This window comes from Mandrillus leucophaeus, unplaced genomic scaffold, assembly GCF_000951045.1.
Source record: "Mandrillus leucophaeus isolate KB7577 unplaced genomic scaffold, Mleu.le_1.0 Scaffold397, whole genome shotgun sequence".
Taxonomy (NCBI): domain Eukaryota; kingdom Metazoa; phylum Chordata; class Mammalia; order Primates; family Cercopithecidae; genus Mandrillus; species Mandrillus leucophaeus.
This window is the reverse complement of record NW_012104220.1, coordinates 436,688-462,822: the sequence shown is the minus strand read 5'-3', so window position 1 is coordinate 462,822 and position 26,135 is coordinate 436,688. Positions and strand designations below refer to the sequence as shown.

Here is a 26,135-nt window from a genome sequence, read left to right as displayed (position 1 = left end):
TTGAGATGGAATCTCACTCTGTTGCCCAGACTGGATGGAGTGCAGTGGCACGATCTCCCCTCACTGCAAGCTCCGCCTCCTGGGTTCATGCCATTCTGCCTCAGCCTCCCGAGTAGCTGGGACTACAGGCGCCTACCACCACGCTCGGCTAATATTTTGTATTTTTAGTAGAGACGGGGTTTCACTATGTTAACCAGGATGGTCTCGATCTCCCGACCTCGTGATCCGCCCACCTCATCCTCCCAAAGTGCTGGGATTACAGGCATGAGTCACCGCACCAGGCCCAAAAGATGGGGTTTCTAAGGGTGTGTATGTGTGTGTTTATCTTTCTGGGCTGAGGGCTCAGAGACATGTGGGTAAGGTACTCTCTCACAAGCAGTCACCTCTCCCACCCTCATCCCCACAGCCAGCTGGTCCCATTCCCCACTCAGACTTCCTTCCTAGTCACTGAGTCTCAAAGGCCTCCAGCCAATAAGAGAATGGGGCTCCAAGGGTCCTTCCCCTCCTCCTCTCTCCTAGATCTCTTCCTCCCTCACCCCAGTCCTGCCCTGCTCCTGACTGGGCTCCTCCACACTTCACAGCCACTGTAGGGTTCCTCAGAAAGCATTCACAGGAAATCACTCCTCCCCTGCTCCCTGGCCCTTACTTTATTTCTATCCATGACTCCCAGTCTGGTGTACCCTTCTCTTCACAAACACTGACCTCAGAGGCTCCACTCATGCCCCACACCCTGTGCCTCCAGCCTGTAGTCTCCCTCTAGGGCCACTCATTGTGTCCCCCATCTCACAGCGCTGATGGTTTCCTCTCCCTACCCCTGCCCCTCCCTGCCCCCTGTTCTTCACCCAGAGGGCTGGAAGAAATTTGAACCCTTCCCTTCCATGTTGTACTCTTCCCCCCTTCCCCACTGTGGCCACTAAATTATTTATATTTTGTAGAGAGAACTCTATTGTAGGGGATGAGGGGGGCTACTTTGGTTTCCTATTTCTGTGTATAAACATACTATAGACCATTACAATAAAAGTAACTTAGATTGAATTTTCCACCAGCTCAATAAGGTAAGGGATTGAATTTGAAGTTACATGAAATTTTTTTTTTAAGTTAATATAAGACTTCTTGCCTTCTTGAATTTGAGGACGAAGTGCAGGGTCTCTACATACGGGAGCCAGGAAAGATTTCTTTTCACACAAGAAGATAAGTTCCAGGAAGGAGGGAACACATTTGTCTTGTGTATCATTTCCACAGGGCATAAAGTAGGCAGTAAATTAATAGCATTTAAATAAATTAATGACTAGATAAACACATTAGTACAAATGTCATTATTAGTTAGTTATTATTCAGCAGAAGGCAGAGAGGAAGAACAAATAAGTTTTGAGTCCAGAAAAGAAAATTTCCCAAACACTGGAGGACCAGAGACAAATGAACAACATATGGCAACCTGAGGATACAAACATGCTCTGTTACACAGAGGGCTGATAGAGCAGTAGGCACTTGGTGTTGGATTGGGGGTGGTAGGGGTGTGGGACGTTGAATAAGAATGACAAAGAAAAATTTGTTCTCAACCTTATCAAATTGATGGAAGAAAGAGTTGGAAACCTATTGTTCTGAAAGGGACCTTTCAGCCTTTTAAGATAAACATCTTAGAAAACTTTTGCAGCCATGTTGAAGTCAATCTCTCCAGCTGCAAATTTCTCTTCAATCCCTGATTTTCAATTTTTTTTTTTTTTTGCCCTGTTCCTCTTTTAAGCAAATATGAGCTCAAAGTGCAATGGGAGAGTTCCCTGGCCCCCCTCACAGGATATGTAACAGGGACGTGGTTCTTCTGCTCATGCGCTCAAATCCCTTACAGTAGGGGGAGCATGTAGACAGGCAGGTGCAGGAGCTATGGCAAGTGCTTTTGGACTCCGGTCCCATGGTAACGTCTAGGGGTGGGAGCCTGCAACTCCCAAGGCCCAAGTGGGTGTGTGTTACAGGGTGCTCTTTTAGCCTTGCCATCCACCAATGGCTTAAGTGTTAAACAGCTCAGTGGACCCTCTGCCTTTTCACGAGGGCAGAGGGCCAGTGTGACAGTTTTCTGTATCCTGAGATCTTGTCCGGTGTCCAGGAAAATTCAGGTCACACATGGACTTGAAGGATGGTGAATTTGGGGGTTTTACTGAGTGGTGGTGGTGGCTCTCAGTAGGATGGATGGGGAGCTGGAAAGGGGATGGAGTGGGAAAATGATCTTCCTTTAGAGTTTGACCACCCAGAAGCCTATCTCCTCTCCCACCATCCCCAGCCAGACTCCTCTCGACGTTCAAATGCTTCTTTTCTTCTCTCCTCTGTCATTCTGCTCTTCTGTTAATCTGTTTGTGGAGCCTGGGGTTTGGGGTTTATATGGGTACAGAATAGGGGCCAAATGGGTACAGACATAGCAGGCCAAAAGGCAACTTTTTGGTGTTCAAACAGGAATACCTGCTCCCACTTAGGGTCATGGATTTTCAGGCTTGAGGGTGGGGCTTTTACCAGGAACAGCTGTCTTCGACCCAGTATTTCTCTGTCTCTTGTCCATATCAAAAGGCTCTCCATCATGCACCTGGAATCTAGCTAGGCAGCTGGTCACCAGGAAGGCTTCTAGGAAAAGCCCAGAAGGGAGGTCAACTAGAGACAGCTTTTCAGTCTTTCCTACCATCCAGTCCTGATGTGGCCTGCTAGAAAATCTTTTCTCACAACTGCTAGCCAGTGGAGACAGAAACTTTCCCAGAACTTACAATAGGAGGTCACATGCAGGTCAGGTCCTAAAATAATCTGGACAAGTACCTACCACAGAGGTGATTTTCCTCCTTTCCATGAACTCAGGCACTCCCCCATTCCTCCCTCTACGTCCTTCCTAGGGAAACTCAACAATATCTTCTCTTTCATGAGAAAGCAACAAATGATCACATAATTCATAAGACAAGCTACATATTGCAATGAGGTATAATTAAAAGATGTCACATATTTACCAACTGGCTCACCTATAGCCCAGCATATGCGAAAAATCCTTCACTTTGCTGAATGAATCCAGCCGCCTGCTGAGAAAACCGTGTCAGCCTGACAGTGCCTGACTTAATTACTTTGAACTTAAAATAATTAATAAGTCCCTCGTTTTCCAACAGGAAAGCACTTAATGCTGTTCAATAAAATAATTCATAGCCTACGTAACTTGCTGCAGCCAGGAGGTGTTTTTTGTTTGTTTGTTTGTTTTGGTTTTGGTTTTTTTCTTTTCCTGTAACTTTGGGTAATTTTTCCACTACACATTTGGAATGATGTTTCCTCACTGAGCCTCCCACAGGTATGTGAGTTTTGATCATTACATTTCTTCTAGTAAACCCAGTCTTCCTCAAATGCACCAGGGAGAGCCTAGCTTTCACCTCTTCCTCCCTCTTGCTAATCCTTCTGAGTCCTGGGCTTCATTGTAAATGGTCTGAAGAGTCTTTTGGTCTCAAAACCTAAATATTTGCTTAAAATAAATGTAGAAACGGGTATAGGGAGGTGGTTGAGTGAAAGGAAAAATGTGTGCCAAGCAAACAAATGCAAAAGAAGAAAGCACAATAGTGAAACATTGTTGAAGGATGTACAAAATGAACCTGAACTTCACCTTCTTCTGGTCGGCTTTCCATTTGGTATCTTTGCAGGTGCCTGCTTGAGGTAATATGGATGCACAAGGCAGTGAATCTAATTTTCGAAACTATTTAAAGAGAGATTTTTTAGTCTGTAAGCACATTTCTTTTAAGGGGAGAAACTGTCTTTCAATATGCCTAATGGAGATCAAGAAAGAAAGCTGTGGTTTCCCAAAGGTCCTATATTTGATTTCTGCCCTAAAAAGAATGTTTATTCCATTCTAAGCAGATCTTTTTTTTTGTTTGTTTGTTTGTTCGTTTTTTGTTTTTTGTTTTTGAGATGGAGTTTCGCTCTTGTTGCCCAGGTTGGGGTGCAATGGCATGATCTTGGCTCACTGCAATCTCCGCCTCCCGGCGATTCTCCTGCCTCAGCCTCCCTAGTAGCTGGGATTACAGGCATGCACCACCACGCCTGGCTAATTTTGTATTTTTAGTAGAGACAGGGTTTCTCCATGTTGGTCAGGCTAATCTTGAACTCCCGACCTCAGGTGATCCACCCGCCTCGGACTCCCAAAGTGCTGGGATTACAGGCATGAGCCACCATGTCTGGCCAGTAGATCGTTTTTAATGAAAAATTTATTGTTATAAGTTCTGTAAGACTATTCCATAAATGGGTTAAAACAGAGTGGGACAGGGGAAGGAGGACAAGAATAAAAAGCTAAAATGTTTGCTCTTTGTGAAAGCAAAACCTTTGCCAGGAGACTCTAGGTGCCAGTACACTGGTTCTCAAACTTAAGTGTGTGCATGATAACCACCTTGGACCTTGAGAAAATGCTCAGTGCTAGGAGGTAATATCAACAGAGACTGACTCAACAAACCTATAATGAGACTTGGGAATCTGCATTTTTGAAGACTCAGATGATCTGATGTGATCAATGGTCTACACTTTGAGAAACACTGCTGTTATCAGCAATGCAGGAGTTGAGGGTGGCCCTAAAGGACCTGAGAACCTGAGAATTTGCTACTAAGGAGATGCAACTGAAATTAACAAACAGTGACTATTATCAAATGTCCTTAAGTAAAAAGCCAAAGTTTTCTGTGCCCCTTCCAGTAAAATAAGCTGTTTATAAGTCACCGGTGGGGGGCGGGAGGCAGTGACATTGAAAATTTTCACTTAAACTTGATTTGTTTCAAAGTCCTGCTTGCTCCTTTGATGGAAAAAGAAAATCATAAATAAGTGGGAGAAAGGTCTCACTTTGTATTACAAACAATATTGTTTTAAAGTTGTAATTAGACATCCTCACTGGTGCATAGATCTTCCCCCTGGAAAGAGGGTCGCTACTGTCCCTTCCTTTGACAGAAATTCTATCCTCACAGGGGCTTGACTGAAAATTGTAAGAAAACCTCCTCTTGCCCACCACTTTGTTAGCCACCCCAGCAGTGGATTCATGAAGCTATCTGCACAGATGACGAATCCCACCTTCAAGAGAGGGATGAAAGCACTGAGGGCAATATTGGAAGATGGCTGGGCATTGTTTCAGACAGAGAGTAAGGGGAATGGAACTCTTTGGTCCCACTCTCTTGATATCCTTTTCATTATGATCAAAATATCAAAGTACAAACTCTTGCCCAAAGAGGGGAGAAATCTCTAATTTTGACAGATCTGTAATAATAATGATGAGTTTGCATCAAACTCTCCAGATAACCAAAAGCTACTCCTTATTATAGCCTGGTGTTTAACATCAAGGCTTTGACAACAAGCAGCTCAGGGTTGAAGCCCAACTCTGCCCTTCACTGTCTGTATGATTCAAGGTATGTCATTTACTTCTCTGAAGGCCAGTTTCTTTATCTATAAAATAGAGATAGTAATAAGTCTTATTTCACAGTGTTGTTATGAGGATTAAGTGAGATAGTTTGATAGATTGGTTAGTACAGGGAAAAAATGTTTTAAATGTGTGCTATTCTCACTCCCCTATAAATCCATAAGGGCAGTAGTATGACTCTACTGTTTGTCACTGTAATCCCAGCATAGATCCTGGTTTCATAAATGCTTTTGGAATAAAGGAAAGAAGGAAAAAAAGTAAGAAGAAAGAAAAGAAGGAAGGAAGGACAGATTTGAAAAAGCAACTAGCTCTTTCCCTAAGCGGCCTGAGGTAATCTGTGAAAATGATTCGCTATTCACTTGACCCAGGGAACTCCAGGAAATCATGCAAATCAAGAGGTTCCAGTCTTCGTGTTCACTTCAAGAACACTCGTGAAACTGCCCAGGCCGTCAAGGGTATGCATACATGAAAAGCCACGAAGTATCTGATGTCACTTTACAGAAACAGTGCGTACCATTCCGACATTACAATGGTGGAGATGGCAGGTGTGCCCAGGCCAAGCAGTGAGGCTGGACACAAGGTCGGTGGCCCAAAAAGAGTGCTGAATTTTTGCTGCACATGCTTAAAAATGCAGAGAGTAATGCTGAACTTAAGGGTTTAGATGTAGATTCTCTGGTCATTGAGCATATCCAAGTGAACAAAGCACCTGAGATTCGCCGCCGGCCCTACAGAGCTCATGGTTGGATTAACCCATACATGAGCTCTCCCTGCCACATTGAGATGGTCCTTACTGAAAAGGAACAGATTGTTCCTAAACCAGAAGAGGAGGTTGCCCAGAAGGAAAAGATATCCCAGAAGAAACTGAAGAAACAAAAACTTATGGCACAGGAGTAAATTCAGCATTAAAATAAATGTAATTAAAAGAAAAAAAAGAAAAAGAAAAAGCAACTAATTCCAAGGCAAAAAAGTAAGAAGTGTTCAGAAATCATAAAAACCTATGTCTTCCTCCCAAAAAGTCTTTTGCAAGTCCAAGCAGTGAGTTGGGGATCTGTCCAAATTCCATCTGGTGGCACTGGCCTCTCAGCATGAGTCTTCCAAGGTAACTGCAACAAGAGAAAGGACCTCTGGAGAGCCGTGCCCAGGGAGTGACTGTATCACCCCTGTTCAGGTCCATTGGCTAGAACCCATCACATGACCGACCCAGCTGTGGGGCAGTGGGAGATGGAGTGTGCCATGCTCCAAGGGACAACAAGAGGGCCAAACACAGGCGAGCATTAGCAGTATCTACCACAGCCTGCGTCCTGGCATCCAAGTCTAAGGAAAGGCAGTTGGCAAAGGGTGTATAGGAAAACATTCTGAAAAGACACAACAAAAATAAATATGTTAAATAAACTTTATTTTCTTTACAATATTATGGGATTTTCATCTGGTGCCTGATATTTTCAGGTGCATAAGAGAACTCTCAAGGAAGTATAATACAGTGTGAACTGAGTTAAACCTTTTATTCCCTCACTTTCCTTTCTCTTTCTCTCTCTCTCAGATGCAGGCAAACACACATATGACAAAACACACACTGTCTATTTTTTCTGTTCAGGCAGAAGTTCTCTCCATCCACGGTAACCCAGACCCTAAGAGGAGAAAGAGAGGAGAGATGCAAATGTTTGTTGATACCTAATTATTGAGAAGCATCAAGAGATATTAGAAATGAGTGGATATGTATCTCTGGCATGTTAACTGTCCTGAAAAAAAGCCTTAGTTTTCATTCCACTGGATAAACAAAGCATATCAGCTTTGACTTTGAACTACCAATTGACTTGGGCCAGATCTGTACATCTAGGACAATTAAATTATGGCAGAGTTATTCTTTTTGGTAACCTAAACACTCAATGGAGATAGCTACACAATTAATTCACTATAATTTGTCAGTATCCAAATCTGGGCAGAACAACCCAGATGTAATTTGCTCACAGTACATCTTGACAATGTTACATAACTTGAGCTTGTAGATTCTTAGACTAGAACTAGTTCTTTTTGGGTCATAAATTTATGTGCAGTTTATCACAACTTTTAGTGCCTTAGAATTAAGGTACTGTAGTTTAATACCATGTAAAGTGTTTTAGTTAGCTTCCTATGGTGAAAAATCAACTTCCAAAGTCTCAGCAACTTACAACAACAGACCTGTTACACATTGGCAGCTGTAGTCAACTGCTGTGGCTTTGTTTAATCTTTTCTCTCCAGGACTCAGATTAAAGGCAGGGTTGTGTTTCAGATTAGGAGCAGCTCCTTTTTGAGATATGCCATTCTTGAGAAGAGAGAAAAAAGTAAGAATGTTGCGAGAAACATACAATGCCTCTCAGATGTAGCATGAGTCATGTCCACTCAGGTCATTGGCTAAAATTAGTCACATGGTCAATAATAGAGAAGTATACATATTCCCTTCCCTCAGGACACACTGCAAGGTACATGGCCACAGGCAGGAAGTATAATCCTCTTATAGGAAAAGGAGGGAATATTTGTAACAATATAATCTTTCAAAATACTGAATCTTTCTCATCTTAATATCCCTAGGGCCTAGCACAGGTGTCCAATGAATATTTATTAAATTGCATTGAATATTCATTGTATCGAATGAATATATCATTTTAGCATAAGTCAGTCATCTGAAAGAACAAGTATTTTATCATTATGTCTATCACCACTATTATCATCAAATGATATTTTTTAATTAGCCATGTATACCTAGTACTTATCTGAGCATTCTACAGGTAACAATAGATTTTATTGATTACTTTTAGTAGAACAGCAATCTAAAGAGAAAAATAATGGTAAATAATTCTTAAAAAGACATTAGCATACATTTTCGTTAACACAAACTCACAATTTTCTTTTTGAAAATACTGTTAATAATGCCAATCAAATTCTGATAAGAGTAGAATTTGCTTTTCTAAAACTTGTTGGTATTTAAAATTGTATTTCTTCTGCTAGAAATATTTTGGGGGAACACCAGAAATAGTGGGTGAAGATATGAACGATTCTCTTGGACAATGGACACAGAAATTAAAAGTCATCTCAGAAATTAAAAGTCATCTCAAATTTGTTGATTCTGAAGGCAGCCACTGAAATAGTTACAGGTTGAAGTACAAAATGAAGATTGCACGCTCAGGCTGGATGAACTCAAAATATAATAAAAGTTTGGGATACATTTGAACAGGGGCTGGTTATGCTGCTTTTGGATAAGCATTGAGGCAAAATGAAATTCTGAGACTCTGCCAGCCCCCTCTTAGGATTCTGGGTATAGAGGTTACGCTACAGCACATTCACTATCACAGAAATCGCTCATTTTAATTTGCATCCGTTTCAGGAGTTGGTCACGGGCAAATTCACACATCCAGAAACTAGCTTTTTCTCAAAGATACCAGTATAGTACACATTACATTACAAGAATCAGGACTAATACCTTTATCCTGTAAAACAATGCAGTCCCCTCCTAATTGCAACTAGAAATTGTACCAAAGTTATCATTTGTGCTCAGTGAGTTTGCGAATTAATTCATTATGCTGTTAAAATCCCAGCGTCTCTTATCACCTGCCGCTTTAAACACTCTGGTTGCATTAACAGGGCTGCCCCGTCAGCTGCCAACTGCAGGAGCTGGAGGCAGCTAAGAAGTGAATCCTTGAACTGAGAAATTCCACCTAGGGGAGGAGACGCAGCTTTGACTTGCAAACAGGGCCCAGGAATCCAGCAGAGCTATCTGGAGAACCACCTGAATCATCGATCCATAAAACCATCATGAAAGTCAATGTCTCCTCCAGCACAGATCAGAGTCAGGCTTAGATAAAATGCTGTCGGTAATGATGACCCTGTTCTCTGACCACGGACAAGACTAAGGGATCAGTTGTGCCTTATTTTGAGGAAACCTTGTGCAAATACTAACTTGAAAATAGCCGTCAGAAAAGCCACGCACCCCTTGTTTTGAAATCGTTTTCTACATATATGTGACTTGTACATTTAAAGGTTGATGTTACCTTTGAGGAAATAAGCCAGTATTGCTGATTAAAATAATATTTATTTTCTACAGTGCCACCATAAGCCTCCTACATTTGCCTGGCTGCCAACCTATAATTAATTTGCTAGTGTGCACTGCTTGTCCCGAGATTTCCACAGAGCCACACTAGTATTTCTCATTAAAATGAATCCTGAAGGCACTTTGTTATTGTTTAGTCTCAGAGAAATATTGACAGTGGTTTTCTTTTTCCCTCCATCAACATCATTGTTTTATAAATGCTAAATGCAAAAGAATTTTTTGCACACCTTTGAAGTATTCCTTATCAATAATTCATTCAAAATCACAAAGGAGCAAAATAGCTGGGTGGTTGAAACTGTAACAATGTTAGGAAAACCACATCTGCTTTTAAATCGTCATATTATTGAGTTAAAGCTTCATTGAAGGCACAGTAACATCCACAAGCCCGTTGGTTTCTCTTTGTGCTCAGTTCAGCTGTGCCTTTTAAGTCAGCTCTAGGAGCTTATTTCACCAGCATTCCAGATGACAGCACTAGGTTGTGGGCACTCTCGCCTCCATTTTTGTTTAAGATGCCTCCTGAAAGAACAGAGCACCTGTGTCGTGCTCTGCCTCTGCCTCATATCATGGATAATTATCTCTTAATATGGAAGTTTGGTTTGCCTGATTTTTATATTATGCCCACCAGGAAGGAATTATCCCTACTCTCTGACATTCAATGCAGAGCCAAATCAATTGCCACTACTAAATAAATGTTAAATAATAAGAATCATGTGGTGCTGCTAGGAAGAATATCTGTTTAAGAAAAGAAGAAGAAAATTGAAACCTATTACACATGTGCCAGCGATATCCTCTACAGGATTCAGATATTAAACATCAGACTCTCCATTTTACTTTTAGCGTTGGATGAAAAGTCCATGCTATTTAATTATTCCAACCATAGGTTAAAGAAAACAGCCATTAGCTCTTTTGTTAAAACATTCTTCTGCTCTCCTCATTGATTTGAAAGTTAATAATGCCAGTAGTTTTCTATGTCACGGCATTGAGTTTTAAAATTACTGAACCTTATTCCTGAAGTCTAAAGTGATGGTAAACCATTACAGAGAGTGCATATCACAAACTAGGATATATTTTCTTGAGATTGTTAGGCATGTTAGAGCTAATGTTATTTTAGAAACTATAAAAAGGGAAATAAAAATGTTGGCTAAGGAATCCTGCTTATAAACTAAACCTGAACAGTTATCTCTTGGCACACTCAGAAACCCATTTAAACTTTCTCTGGAGATTAAATGAACATCCTTCTGTATGTCTGCTCACTACCCAAAAGCAATGAAATCTTATTTAACCTGAGAGAAATCTCTAATGTCACTTTCACCTCTCATCCACAACAAAACATAGCATTGTGCAAAATTAGTTATAGAATTAAAAACACCAATCATATTCTTATAATTTGCTTTCTTGCCCTCAACAAAATCTCTTACAGTTTTTTTCTTTTTGACTTTTTAGCAATAGTCAAAACTGTCTAGCTAATTTCATTTAACTCGATTGGGAAACAAACTTTTAAGAACTTTTAGAAACTGATGGCCAAAGAAAACTAAAGCCAGATCAACCTTTCACAAGTAAAGCTATAAATGAAAGCTCATCTCCTCAACTGTTTATTTAGTTCTGGGTTCTCAGCAATGGCAGATGATACTTGGGATATAGCTAATACTAGGTTTAAGAAAAGCAAGGCTTTATTCTATTTCATCCTGCATAGAAACAAAAAACTGTAGAGTGCAGTGGTGTGAGCCTGTAATTCCAGCTACTGAAGAGGCTGAACCAGAAGGATTGCTTGAGTCCAGGAGTTTAGCACACTAAGACTCTAGTGCACCCGGACTCTAGTGCACTAAGCCGATTGGGTGTTCACACTAAGTTCGGCATCAATACGGTGACCTCCTAGGAGCAGGGGACCACAGTTTGCCTAAGGAGAGGTGAACAGGCCTAAGTCAGAAACTAAGCAAGTCAAAACTCCCATGCTCATTAGTAATGGGATCAGGCCTGTGAACAGCCACTGGGCTCCAGCCTGGGCGACATAGTGAGACTCTGTCTCCAAAAAGAAAGAAAGAAATATAAAAAACTCAGCCAAAGATTTTACAAACTGAGAAATATGAACAGATTAACACTATATTATATTAACTCAAGAATAAGAGACTAACCAGGTGTGGTGGCTCATGCCTGTAATCCCAGTACTTTGGGAGGCCAAGGCAGGCAGATCATGAGGTCAGGAGTTCGAGACCAGCCTGACCAACATGGTGAAACCCCGTCTCTACTAAAAATACAAAAATTAGCCAGGTGTGGTGATGCTCGCCTGTAATCCCAGCTACTCAGGAGGCTGAGGTAGGAGAATCGCTTGAACCCTGGAGGCGGAGGTTGCAGTGAGCCCAGATCACATCACTGTACTCCAGCCCAGATGACAGAGTGAGACTCCATCTCAAAAAAAAAAAAAAGAAAAAGAAAAAGAAAACAGAACAAGAGACTAGTAGTGATCCATCATAAATGGTCTACGAGGTAAGCTAAGACTAATACACCTCTTTTTTTATGAGATAATATTCTGGCCTAGAAAGACATATATTGATCAAATTCTCTCACAATATCCTCAAAGATAATAATGTATTAAATAATTATTAGCCATTAATAATTATTAACTAATAATTATTAGTTATTAATAATAGACACTATTCATTGAATATTTACCATGTCAGGTACTATTCTAGAGGAAATTATATATATGTTATATATGTACGTGTTTGTGCTTATATGCATATAAAATCTCAGTATGTTCAACAATCCTTTGAGATTGGTATTACTATCCCAATTTTTTAGTGAAGGAAATAAAGCTGAAAACTACTTTATAACAGCTGGGTGCAGTGGCTCACACCTGTAGTCCCAGCACTTTGGGAGTCTGCTTAGGGGCCGAGGCTCCCCCTTGCCCACATGGTGAGGTGGACGCGTGTACTTCCCTTCCTTTACCAGCTTGTCCCACTGCTTCCTGATGATACTCAAAAGTCTCATCGTTTTCTACCAAAGTATACACTCTATGAAATAATCATATTCTATTTTGCACTCTTTCTCTGCCCAGATACCACCAATTCCATGTGCACATTCTATCCTTTCCTTTTCAAAAGGATGACATCGAGCAGGAATCTCGTAGGACTGTTCAGCACTTTGGATTGTCAACCATCGACCTATGTTAACGCCAAACCGTTTCTGCACGTCCAAGAAAGGCATGGCATTCTGATGCTCGTGCCCTTGTCTCTTCGCTGGCCGCTGCTTCAGGATGATTCTACTTTTCAAATTTTTATATGACACAAACCTGAAAATAGTTCACTAATATATTAGATTACCAAATCCATTTTGACAAAGAGCTCAACACACAAGAATAATGAACCCAAATTAGGTACATTTAATATAGACAGCGTAAAGGGGATGACTTATTTTAATCTTGGTTTCAGTAAGAAAAAAAATTTATAGATTTCAGTTGACCACAGACCGCACAATAATTCTGCCCCCAAATTAATGATCAGGGGCCTTATTACCCAGATGAAGGAAAACAGTTCTCTCATTGTAACTGTCAGGGAATATCTACAACTTGAAAAGTCTCCAGAGCGTGAGACAGCTTGTGAGGGCATGGAGAGGGGCCTCTTGCAGTTTTCATCTGGGTTAGAACATAGCAGGTTTCGCTGGAGAACTTTTCTGAAAGTACCCAGGCTAGGGCAGCCTCCTTCTGATAGCCCCCGCCCACCCTGGATAGTGCCATACCTATCTGATATGATAGATCTGTTCAGAGGCATCAGCTGATGTATTTTTAAAATGCGTCTCCAGTGATTCTACCACATTACTGTATACTTTGCATCTTATACTCCCCCAAAAGTTTCCCAGTATCCCAAGTAAAAGCCATTTATCTACCAAAGCTACAAAGCAGAAACAGATATTAAAAATTACACAGTGGGAGAAAAATGCCAATTTAGCTTTTGTATACAGTGACCACAATTGAGCAACATATTAGCTTAAATATCTTGGCATAAAATCAATAATGGAGAAACCAGGGTTTAAACATTGTAATAAAATGTTTAAAAGCTTAAAAGCTAAGATTTTTACGGCCAGACAGATTGAGAGATTTTTTTTTCTCTAAATTTCGGTATTGTTCTTTGTCAGTTTTTTGTTTTGTTTTTTTGTTTTTGTTTGTTTGTTTGAGACAAGGGCTCGCTCTGTTGTCCAGGCTGGAGTGCAGTGGCACAATCATGGCTTATTGCAGCCTCAACCTCCTGGGCTTAAGCAGTCCTCCTACCTCAGCCTCCCAAGTAGCTGGGACTTCAGATGCACATCACCATGCCCAACTAATTTTTGTATTTTTAGCAGAGACGAGGTTTTGCCATCCTGAGACCAGGTTAGTCTCAAACTCCTGGGCTCAAGTGATCTGCACACTAGAATTACAAGTATGAGCCACTGCACCCAGCCCCTTTCAAGGATTTTGACCTTGGTAAGCTTAGTGAGCTCAGTGACCTCAGCTTCTCTAAACCTCAGGTTTCTCATCTGCAAAATGGGACAGTAATCATTTCTCAACTTGAATCTCACCTTCATCACTTCTAGCTGTACAGCCTTAGGTAGATGCTTAACCTCTCTGTGTCGTAATTTCTTCATCTCCAAAATAGCACAACAATAGTATCTACTTCATAAGGCTGTTGAGAGGAATAAATGAGCTAATATATGCAAAATATTTAAACGATGTATGGCTTACAGTTAACCTTCAATAAATCATAGCTATTATTTACTGTCTCTTCACAATGGAGACTATATAACCTGCCCTATCTATTTTACAGGACTCTTAGAAGAATCACATCATGTGGTGAATGAAGAATTACTTTCCAAACTGAAACTCCAACTGAATATTAGCTAGTATTTGTATCAGGCAAAAATGCACGAAGCTTTTGTATAAACTTACACTTAGAAATTATTATTTCTAGTTTGTGTAGTTAGCTCATTTACCAGGCATGTTTGGGCACTTACAATGGATTCCAAAGTGATTTGATAAAAATTTTACATGTGTATTGTAAATACTTACTAGGTGACATTTATATTTTCAGGAAACTTCAGGAACAATCCAAAAGTTGTAAATTTCAAAACAATTTTTGTAATGACTTCCCTTTCAGGGCTTCAACACTGAAAGCAAACAACTGTTTCTGGTTTTGTTTCTGTTTTCCCAATCATACCTGAAATTGCTTTTAATTGACTTTACTTACTAACCTTAGAAAAAAGAAATCATTGTTTCACAGAAAGTAACCCTCTGAGATTCCAAAACCACTGCCAGCAGAGATCTTTTGCTAGCCACCATTAGCTGAAACGTTTTCTAAAACATGGCTTTGAGTTGCACTTTTAAAATCAATCTTGCTATGTTTTAAACTTCTACAATGAATTTCTCTGTGTTTGCTGTTTAATAAACAGCATTTTGAATTCATGTTCAAATTCCCTTTAGAATTTCAACAAAAAACCAACTACATTAGTTGGTTGTTTGTTTTGCTTTCTCTTCTTCTGTTTCACATACACAGTTCAAAAGCCGAAATTCCACCAATACAACTAAAATTTATGTGGGCTAATATTATCAAATTATTATACATATAGAATGGCTTTTCTAAACTTAGCAAAAAAAAAAGAAGTCTTGTATCAAAAGCATCTTTAAAGGACTTGTTTTCATTTTTTATCATAGTACCCAACCAATGAAAAGTAATGCTGTCTCAAAATTTATTGGATTTACTGAACTGTGTCTTCAAAGAAAAGGTTGTTTTATGAAGGAAAGGAGCTAGCTTCTCTTTTTCCTGATCAGAAGATTATCTAGTTTGAAGTGAACTGTTATGTCAAAATAAATGAGAAGCAGCAATATAAGCTAAGTGAAAACCCAGGAGACAATGCTTGCTTTGAACTGAAAGTGGAGGCAGCATTATACAATGTGTAAATGCCTGGCAAGACCATCAAACACGGGTCTCCTTCAGCGCAATGGAGCATGGTAAATTCACACCCTATTTGATAACCACCAAAGCCTCAAAAAAGGAAATTTGTTTTCAGATGCTCCAGGGTGTCAGTGATGCCCTTAATTTCACAGAAACAAACAAACAAAAAAAAAGTGATGAAACAAAACTTTTTTGTTGGTTGTCAGTTGTACAAGTGCAGTTACATTGCTCAACGTTATTTCCTAGTAGATTGCAAATAATAATAATCAACTCGTCTTTGGGAAAGGAAGCAGGTATTTAACGAATATTACCATCAAAGACCTCTTAGGTGGACAATTTAAAGCAAAGAGCAATCACAAAGACTCATAAACACAAAAGGCTCATAAATACATTTTTTTAGCCAGAGAAGGTAGTATTTGAGATGTGTGGTCTACTTTTAAAGTAATTTTCACATAGTCACTCTGGGGTCACCTATTGCTGGAAAATGAAGGTTTAGACTATCTTAGATTAAAGGTGGATTGTGTCATTTAGATTTGCCAACCCTTTACTACCATAAGAATAAGTCTAGTTATTCTTGAAAAGGAAGGAAAAGAAGAGAAAAAGTCACAGCTACTCCAAATCCATATATCCTACTTCTTCCTATAGCCCTTATAAGAGTCTGCCTTTTAAACTGCTGAAGTTAGTCGCAAAAGTTAGATCATGTGGCTTTACAAAAAATAATTTTAAAAAAGTCTTTAAAATTATCTTTCTCTTATAAAGGCAAAATGCCCATTGAAAAAAGAATCCTATGGCTCCATTCCCATAAAAAAGGAGATAGTATCCTGACTGCAGAATATATCCACTCTGAAGCTTAAACCAGAATAACTTTGAAATTTTCCCCAAATAACTTTTCAAAGAAAGAAGAAAAGCTAGAATTACATATATACTCCCCAGTAAACAAGAGAATAATCTTTCTGCTGAAGGTAAAAATACTCTGTGATTGAGTCCAATTTAAACTTGGACTTCCAACAACATTTTGGCTCCAGGAAATAATACGTTAAAGAATGGAGAGAATGCCAATTTGAGACATCAACATTTAATTCTCATTACCAAAATTATAATCATAGGAGGGACAGCTTCTAAAATTAGAACCCAAAATAACTATTGAGCTGAACTCATCTTCAGAGGCAGTATTAAGCATTTAATTAGGCTATTTCTGCAAGGAAAGAGCTGGTAAATCAATATAATCTAATAAGCTTTTGGCCAGGGCAAGGGAAGAGTGATCACAATTGCTTGCCATGTGTTTACTCTTCAGGCCTTTTTTTGGGCAAGTTCCACTAAAGAACAATACAATCAAAGGGGAAGGAGCAGAGAGAATTTTTTTAATGGAAGAATTCTGGCTTCAGGACACTATTTTATGTATTGAAGATATATAAACCTTCTTTGGAAATTCTCCCTAACAATATAGTTTGAGCTTCATACCTTTGATAAATGGCTGTTTTTTCTCCAACCTATTAAACAGAGAGAACAGGATGACCTGAACATTCACGGTTTTAAAGTATAGCACGTGAATCTGTGAAAGTTAGCAGCTTTTCTGATTTGATTCACTATAGCACAAAGAGGAACTGGCTTACATTGCAACCAGAGGAAAATATTTTTAATTTTAAATAACTCACTTAGCTTTGTCTCATTTTTATTGTTTGCAAAACAAAAGAGTTAGGTTTAATATTTGCTAATCTTGTTTGCTCATAGGAGTTTGGTTTATGTATATGATATATATCATATATGCATATTGTATAAAGCAAATATACAGATAGATAAAGAAAAAATTATTCTGACACTTGTTAAGACATAATTCAAGGCTATAGCAATAGGTATCAAGACTATTACAGCAGAGGTGAGAGATCAGACTCAACTCACTGATTGTATAGCAAAAATAAATGGAAATTTATAGCTATCAATCAAAATAAGGAGGTCAATGAATGAAAAATTACTAAGAGGAGATATCAAGGGTAGGGGGGATTTTTGCTATACCAACCTAACAGGATTTTTGCTGAAGGCAGGTCAGGGTAATCAGATATTAAGAATTTGATCAGATTTTAGCCTGGGAAATTCTCCCTAACCTGAGTCAGCAGGATTCTTGCTACAAGTGGGCTATGCGGGCCCAACAAAAACAGGGACCAAGGTCAACGCCTAGTAGAGAAGAAGGCTCAGAGGAGCCTGACTAAAGTTTGGTCAGGGAGAGAGTCTTTGTCAGTTCTTCTTGTTCAAATAAAGAAGAGACATTTTTCTTTCCTCTGAACAATATAAATTTATTTATACTTCTTCTGTTCATTAAGCACCAGCTAAACCATCTGTTGGGATTTGGTAGTAAAGAATATTTGCTGGATAGCACAAACCATCAGACATTTAATGAGGAGAAGTTCTATGAAAAGAAAAAGAAAAAACAGGATTAGTCATTGAAGCAGTCTACAAGCCCAGTTTCTAAGTCCATAGTGCAACCAGTCAAGAATATTTCTAGATGTTGGGCTTTAGATGGTAAAGTGAGGACAGAAGTGACAATCCAGCAGATTTCCTGGTTTGAAGGTTGAACATCTTTGGTGATATCATAGACATCAGTGTCATAGCCATGGTTATATCCCAAGCAGAGCGTGGGAGAGTCTAACTTCAGCTCACCAGGCTTTTTGGATAGTCTCAATAAGGATCTGAACAGTCAGGTTTGCATTCTGTCATAGACCTTTCCATGCATCTATGAAACCGTTCCTTTTTATTGAAAACAAAGCATTCTGACCTGTAGCTGACTGCAAGCACTTTCACTAAAGCATCAGAGTAAAATAATAATTCTATATGATGACTTAGATAAGACTTGCAGTGGCCATAGTAAAAGAGTTTATGAGAGTTCATTTGACAAGGAAATTTGATTATTTCTATAGCATACAACATTTCAAAATAATAACTGGCATTGTGACTAATAAAATTATACTGACTGTACATATCATAGACAGCTAGGTTATTGACAACTTTCTAAGAACTGTACAATTTCTAACATATTTGTGTGAATAAATGATATTCACACAAATATGAATGGTTAACCTAGGGAAGAATAAGAATCTCTTCTTATTTGACAATGTTTCTCATGCAATTTAACATATGCAATAAACATTTTTTTTAAAAAAATTTCTCCTTCTAGAAGGTGAAAGAATAAATCCTTTGAGACTTTCCAGGCACCCTATGTAAAAACTCAACATTATTAGGATTTTATTTGAGGAAAGAAATATATCAAAAGTGTCAAAAGTCTTGAACACTTAACTAAATAAGATCCTAAGTCACTGTGAAACAGTACTTAAATACCTATTTAACCAAAGTGATAATACAAGATTTCAAAAGTAACTATAGGAGGTAACACAATTGTAAAAAAACTTAATTCTTTTATTTTATTTTTATTTATTTATTTATTTATTTATTGAGACAAGGTCTCACTCTGTCACCAGGCTAGAGTGCAGTGGTGTGATCTTGGCTCACTGCAACCTCCACCTCCCAAATTCAAGCAATTCTCCTGCCTCAGCCTCCCAAGTAACTGGGATTGCAGGCACCCACCACCACGCCTGGCTAATTTTGTACTTTTAGTACAGATGGGATTTCACCATGTTTGCCAGGCAGGTCTCGAACTCCTGACCACAAGTGATCCGCCCACCTCAGCCTCTGTGAGCCAGTGTGTCTGGCCAATCTTAGCTCTTTTAAAAGTGAGAAACTTGGCCGGGTGCAGTGGATCATGCCTGTAATCCCACACTTTGGGAGGCAGAGGTGGGAGGATCACCTGAGGTCAGGAGTTCGACACCAGCCTAACCAACATGGTGAAACCCCCGTCTCTACTAGCAATACAAAATTAGCCAGGTGTGGTGGTGCATGCCTATAGTCCCAGCTACTCAGGAGGCTGAGGAAGGAGAATTGCTTGAATCCAGGAGGTGGAAGTTGTAGTGAACCAAGATTGTGCCAATGCACTCCAGCTTGGGTGACAGAGTGAAACTCTCTCTCAAAAAAAAAAAAAGGTGAGAAATTTGGTTCTCTTAAATAGTCAAGAGCATGATAAAAGTTAAGAAAAAATACAAGAAATTATTCTGATAAGGCACAAAATGTTTGTTTCCTAGGTAGATTTTTCTCAAAAGGTAGAGAAAAACCTTTTATAATATAATATTAAGAGCAGACCAATATTCTAAAAACACTTAATCCAAAAAAACCTTATAAATAAGTCCATCAAATTTTAGTTTGACCATATGAGATCACTTTTCCCCGACTTCCTTTTCTGTAAACCTTCTACAACTTAATAATAAATTTAAACTTATTCTTATCAGTCAGTGTTTTAGTAATTTATCTTATAAATTAATAATAAATATTTATTACATAATTTACTTTAGCATAGGTCAAAGATTGCACATTACTAAAATGATTTTGAAACTATTTTTAGTTTATAGATACTATAAAACATAATTATGATAGAAAAGTCTCCTCATAAAACTTTTATTCCACTTGTGTCAACTTAATACATGTTCCTAAAAAATTATGCTTAGATTGTTCATGAAAATTTTATGAGACATTAAACAAAGCTAGTCATCATTTTGAGTCATTTCTCTGGTAACTATTTTTATAATACATGCACGTTAGGAAAGCATCAAAATAATCACAATAGAAAACAATCTTAAAAATTAAATACATGTGCCTATGTTTTATTTCCTACTGTGCTTTGATATATATATAGAGAGAGAGTCATTTATATTCACTTTTGCTCCATCTTTACTTGTCCACTTGTTCTTAGGTTGAATTTGTAGTTTTTATCGTCTTAAATATCTGGTAGCTATAATATCACCTTATATGACTAGTAAACCCAAGTAGGATAAAAATATGTGCTCATATTACACTTTATTCTGATAACTCAAAAGGCATGCCTATTTTTATTAAACTTACAAAACCAAACTAGTTGTATTAGTCCATCTTACATTGCTATAAAGGAATACCTGAGGCTAGGTAATTTATAAAGAAAAGAGGTTTATTTTGGCTCACAGTTCTGCAGACTGCACAAGAAACATAGTGCTGGTATCTGCTTCTGGTGAGGCCTCAGGAAGCTTCCACTCAAGGTGAAAGGGAAGGGGAGCCAGCATGTTAAATGATGAGAGAGGGATCAAGAGAGAGGAGAGGTCCCAGTCTCTTTAACAATCAGATCTTGGGTGAATTCATTATTGTGGTAAGGGTACCAAGCTATTCATGAGGGATCTGTTCACATGATCAAACACTTCCCACCAAACCCCAGCTCCCACACTGGGGACCACATTTCAACATAAGATTTTGAAGGGGACAAATATCCAAACTATATCAGTAGTCCTACTCAAATCACTTAAATTTGAAAACGATTTGGGTTACTTTCTATATTACTTGAGTTGTAAGAGTACTTCATTTCTAATACATAATTACTTAGCCTTCAGCCAATTTGAACAGTTTTTTAAAAGCAATTTTATAAATAAACTTGTTACTACCATCGGGAGGGAGAAAAATATCACATAGACATAACCTACATACATGCACATATAAACATACAGGCAGACACAAATGGAGACCTCAGACATTTCATTCTAAAATTTTAGCCATGATGTAGGTAAACGCAATAATACAAAACTCACTGGTTTATGTATGATAGTTGGCTCTCGTCTTTCTCTGAATTGTGTTTTTGGTAGATAAAACAAATTAAGGTGACCTGCTTAATATGACAACGAATTCTTTTTACCACTATTTATAGAGGAAACTCTTAAGATTTTCATTTGCTTTGATATGTAATCTTATGGAGGCTGTAGACTAAATTTTGGGTATTGGATCTTTTGGAAATACTAAGTGATTGGTTGTTTCCAAAGTCCATCTGAGGGGGGGAAATATTGAGCCTGTTTTAAATAAGCCTTTTTTCTCTCTCTCTCTTTTAAGCTTCAGGTGGTTGTGCTGGGGGCTCCTAAATCCCTTGAGAGTCCTCTATGGGGACAAGGTACCTAAAGTTCAAGTGACTGGAGAGTTGAACAGCTGGACTGGAGAGGGAAAAGTCTGGCAGGAGCACACAGAGAAATAGAGGATGTAGGGTCTTTCAAGAGGGACATATCACAGTATTCAAGAAAGGTGATGGGAAGATCGAAGGTAGTAAAGGAGAGAAAGGGGAAAAGAGAAGAGGTCTTAAATGAGCTTAAATGTGAGTAGGTAATAAGTGAATGAAGTTCCAAATTATTCTTAACAAAATTATGCCAACAAGACAGGAGCATTAAGGAGGATTTGAGGAGGTGGTTGAGTTTTAGTAGACACAATGTTTCCTATGGGAGAAACAGGATGAAATAGAACAGAGAAGTCACAAAAAGAGTCAGAAAAAAAATAATTTTCTAGCCGAGGAGTCAAGGAGTGAATCTCCACTTGAAACAAGAAGCCAGGAAGAACTTCCAGCCTAGGAGATAACCTTTCAGACAAAGATAGCATTCTCAGAGTCTTAAGAATCAAAACCTGTCCTTTCTGTGCTTCAGTGGACAGTGGTCTGGAGCACTGGCTCCAGAGTAGGACTCACTAAGGCCTCCTGAAAGACATTAAAGGTGTGGGTCTTGAGTGAGAGACCTGGGCATTCAATCAGCAATCTGATTCCATCCAAGTTTGAGCATTGTAGCTGGTTTTTTTTTTTTTTTTTTTTTTTTCTGAGACGGAGTCTCGCTCTGTCGCCCAGGCTGGAGTGCAGTGGCCGGATCTCAGCTCACTGCAAGCTCCGCCTCCCGGGTTTACGCCATTCTCCCGGCTCAGCCTCCCGAGTAGCTGGGACTACAGGCGCCCGCCACCACGCCCGGCTAGTTTTTTGTATTTTTTTTTTTTTTTTAGTAGAGACAGGGTTTCACCGTGTTAGCCAGGATGGTCTCGATCTCCTGACCTCGTGATCCGCCCGTCTCGGCCTCCCAAAGTGCTGGGATTACAGGCTTGAGCCACCGCGCCTGGCCCGAGCATTGTAGCTGTTAAAGAAAATCTCAGCCAGACAGTAATTAGAGACGTTAAAACAGATTTTATTAATAAAATATTGCAATAGGGGAAAAGAGACTATAGGATAGAACTGAATACAGCAAAGACAAATGGAGATTCATAGCCAACAAGCAGAATGAGGAGGAGGTCAGTGAATGGAAAATACTATAAGAAGTCATCAAGGGTGGAAAGATTCTTTCTAAACCAATTTAACAAAATTATTGCTGAAGGCAAGCCAGGGTGATAAGATATCAAGGTTGGAGTATGAAAAATTTGATCAAATATTGAAGGTGAGTCTTTCTCCCTAAATTGATTCAGGAGGATTCTTGCTACAAGTGGGCTATGCAAACCCAGCAAAGACAGGGACCAAAGTCAAGGTCCAGTAGAGAAGAGGGCTCAGAGGAACATGACTAAAGTTCAGTCAGGGAGTCTTTGTCAATATGTAGATTGGGGCGCTAAGGCAGACAGGAGATTGGAATTAAAAGAAACCACAACTACACTTCAGCATTAGAAACACAACAGGATGCCTCCATATGAGAGGTGGCAGGTAAAGCAAATGTTTTTTCAAGCACCTGAACAGTGGACAAAAATTTGAGCTAATTCAGAAGTCTGAACTGGATGAAGAACTGAATCCATTAAAGTCTAAACTCACAGCTAACTAAGCAACAGCTCAGCAGTGTCAGGGAATAGAAAAGTGTTCCTGTTTTGATAGTTAATGGGTTCAAAAGGAAGTCTGAGGGGTGTTGAAAAATAAATTTATGCACACTAACATTTTAAAGAGTTTACTTGAGTAGACAATGATTTAGGAATCAGGTGGCTCCAAACCAGAAATGTTTCAGAGGCTCAGCCCAAGGGCACAAGAGGAAGGCTTTTATGATCAGAAGCAAGACCAATAAATTATTTGATTGGTTAAAGTGCAACAGCAACCTTATTTCCATCATTCCACTAGGAAGTCACTAGCTAGAGGTTAGTGGTTTCTGATTAGTTAAGCTTAAGTTTTGCTTTTCTAGAGTAGTTATACTGAGTTGGGTTTCAGTTTGCTTAGGTAGAAACTCAGAGCCCTGGAGCTGCTTCAATCTAATGCTCTCCTAATTAATTTAAGGCAATGATGGAAACATTTTTATTTTTTATTTTTTGAGACAGGATCTCACTCTGTTGTCCAGGCTGGGGTTCAGTGGTACAATCAATCATGGCTCAGGCTGGAGTTCAGTGGTACAATCATGGCTCACTGCAGCCTTGACCCTCTGGGCTCAAGCAATCCTCCCACTTCAGCCTCTGAGTAGCTGGGACAAAGGTGCATGTCACCACACCAGCTAATTTTTATCTTTATTTTTTAGAGATGGGATCTCACTATGTTCCCCAGGCTGGTCCTCGAAATCCTAGGCGTGGCTGGGCACAGTGGCTCAGGCCTGTAATCCCAGCACTTTGGGAGGCTGAGGCGGGTGGATCACGAGGTCAGAAGATCGAGACCATCCTGGCTAACTCGGTGAAACCCCGTCTCTACTACGGGTGAAACCCCGTCTTACAGGCATAAACCGCCACACCAGGCCAGAAGGAAACTTTTGCTATCTTTTCTATGTTCTTTGAAAAAAAAAAAGGCTGGCCGGGCGCGGTGGCTCAAGCCTGTAATCCCAGCACTTTGGGAGGCCGAGACGGGCGGATCACGAGGTCAGAAGATCGAGACCATCCTGGCTAACACGGTGAAATCCCGTCTCTACTAAAAAATGCAAAAAACTAGCCGGGCGTGGCGGGCGCCTGTAGTCCCAGCTACTCGGGAGGCTGAGGCAGGAGAATGGCGTGAACCCGGGAGGAGGAGCTTGCAGTGAGCTGAGATCCGGCCACTGCACTCCAGCCTGGGCGACAGAGCGAGACTCCGTCTCAAAAAAAAAAAAAAAAAATTACCAAAAGCCCTCAAGATTACTTCTGGGCAGAGATTAGATGAAGGCAGGAGGCTAAGCAGCCCCTGCTCTGTCTCTGCACTTAGACCTTCCCCCTTTTCCAGCCACATTCCCCTACTTCTGATATCCGTCCCACCTCCAAGTCTGCCCCTAGGGGCCGCTGTCACAGAGAAATAGCTCTGGTTGTGTTTCTTATATTACATCATTGGAGTTACTGTTACATTGAGGACAGATGTAGAGTGCAGCTCACTGAGTGGCAAACCCTGCATCTTGAGCCAGACTCATCAGAAATAAATCAGTCCCCAACTTCATCCTACACCTGATTTGAAACACTAATTCCAGCTTTAGGGGTCTTAAAATTGTACTTGTGATGGGCCTTCAAGGACTATCGTCCAGAGTTACTCAAACTCTATTGAGCACAAGAATTACTGGGCTACTTTTCAAAAATGCAAATTAATAAGTCCTACTCCCAGAAATTCTGATTAGGTCAGTCTTGGTTGGTACTCTGGAATATGCATTTGTAATAAGGCTTCCAGGAATATGCATTTTTAAGAAGGCTTCCAGGAGATTTGGATGTGTTCTCTGAGAAATCCTGCCTAGTTAAAATTACAAATGTCAAAAACTCCTTTGAATTCCAATAATCTGTTATCTAGATCAAATTGAAAGTATTAGACCTATTACAGGACAGCCCAAAATTGAGGAGTGAAAAATCACATGAGAATAAATCCAACTAGGGTATCTCTAAACCATGAAAATGTGGGAATACAATTTACTTATAAACCTCTTTTATAAAATGTAAGTTTTGAGAGTTTTTCTTAAACTAAAACCTCTCGCCATAATTGCCGGGAAGGAATGTTGTTGCAAAGCCAACAACTGAAACCTCCACTATGTACCACGATAGTAAGGTTCCTGATCCACCACAGCCAAATGTATTTTTCAACTCCCCAAATTAAGACAATCTATAAAGAAATGTTCACTTATTAGCAACTTGTGTTTGACAGTTTATTTCATGTCAGCCTCCAGCTTTCCTTTGCAAGCTTATTTGCATAATGTGTTATTATGTCTAAATGGAAAACTAAATGCCTCCATGTGGTCTTTAAATGACAAGTGCTTGTCAGCTTCATGCAATATTCAGAAGTAATAGATCCAAATCACAACAGCACTCACTGAGATGTTAAAAAAAACTTGTTGTGTATCCTTCCTTGACAAATTTACACTTTGGTACAGAATTGTCAATTAGACATTCCATGTGTTAAACAGTTTAGTTCAACTGTGAAGGAATTTACTGTAGCTTTATTCTACAGTGTTCTAAGTAATTACAATTCACATTACAATTTTTTTCATTATTTCAAAGCAGCTCAAGAAATAATCTCCAAATGACCTTGGCAAGATAGCTCCAAGAACTTCCGTTTAATTATTTTAGACTATATGAGAGTGTATGATAATGTTTGTAAGAACTCTGAAAAATCCATTGTGGGAATCTAAAAATGTTTTGGCCTTAAACTTCATGTTTTAGGATCAGCAAAATGGTGCTAATTTTTGGTATTTAACAAGAAACACACTATTCTAAAGGAGTTTTTACTGCATCAGGTTTTTCTCCCCACATATATTTAGAAGAGTTCTCATTTTAACATACTGATTTAACATTAACATTTAATTTAACATTCACACCAACAACTGAATCCATGAAACTTCCTCCATGTAACTCACTGAAAAGAAGTAATTTTGTCTCAAGGACCTTTTTCACTAGGAGACAACAGAGAAGAGAATGTAGCTACAAAATAGACATTCATGCAGCTTCTCCAGCTCCATGCTGTCTTCCTCCCCTC

General features: G+C 39.3%; 1 protein-coding gene and 1 pseudogene across 2 annotated transcripts; one reads left to right on the top strand and one right to left on the bottom strand.

Annotated features, from left to right (window-relative positions):
* Positions 1-5,744: 5,744 nt before the first annotated feature.
* Positions 5,745-6,324, top strand: LOC105547776 (annotated as a pseudogene). The gene has a single exon (XR_001007269.1). The product of XR_001007269.1 is annotated as a 60S ribosomal protein L17 pseudogene (transcript).
* A 254-nt stretch (positions 6,325-6,578) lies between these two features.
* LOC105547802 lies at positions 6,579-12,689 on the bottom strand. The gene is given in 4 exon segments (XM_011991520.1): positions 6,579-6,756; positions 7,570-7,703; positions 8,987-9,093; positions 12,338-12,689. Coding segments are annotated over 4 exon segments (771 nt in total).
* Positions 12,690-26,135: the final 13,446 nt, after the last annotated feature.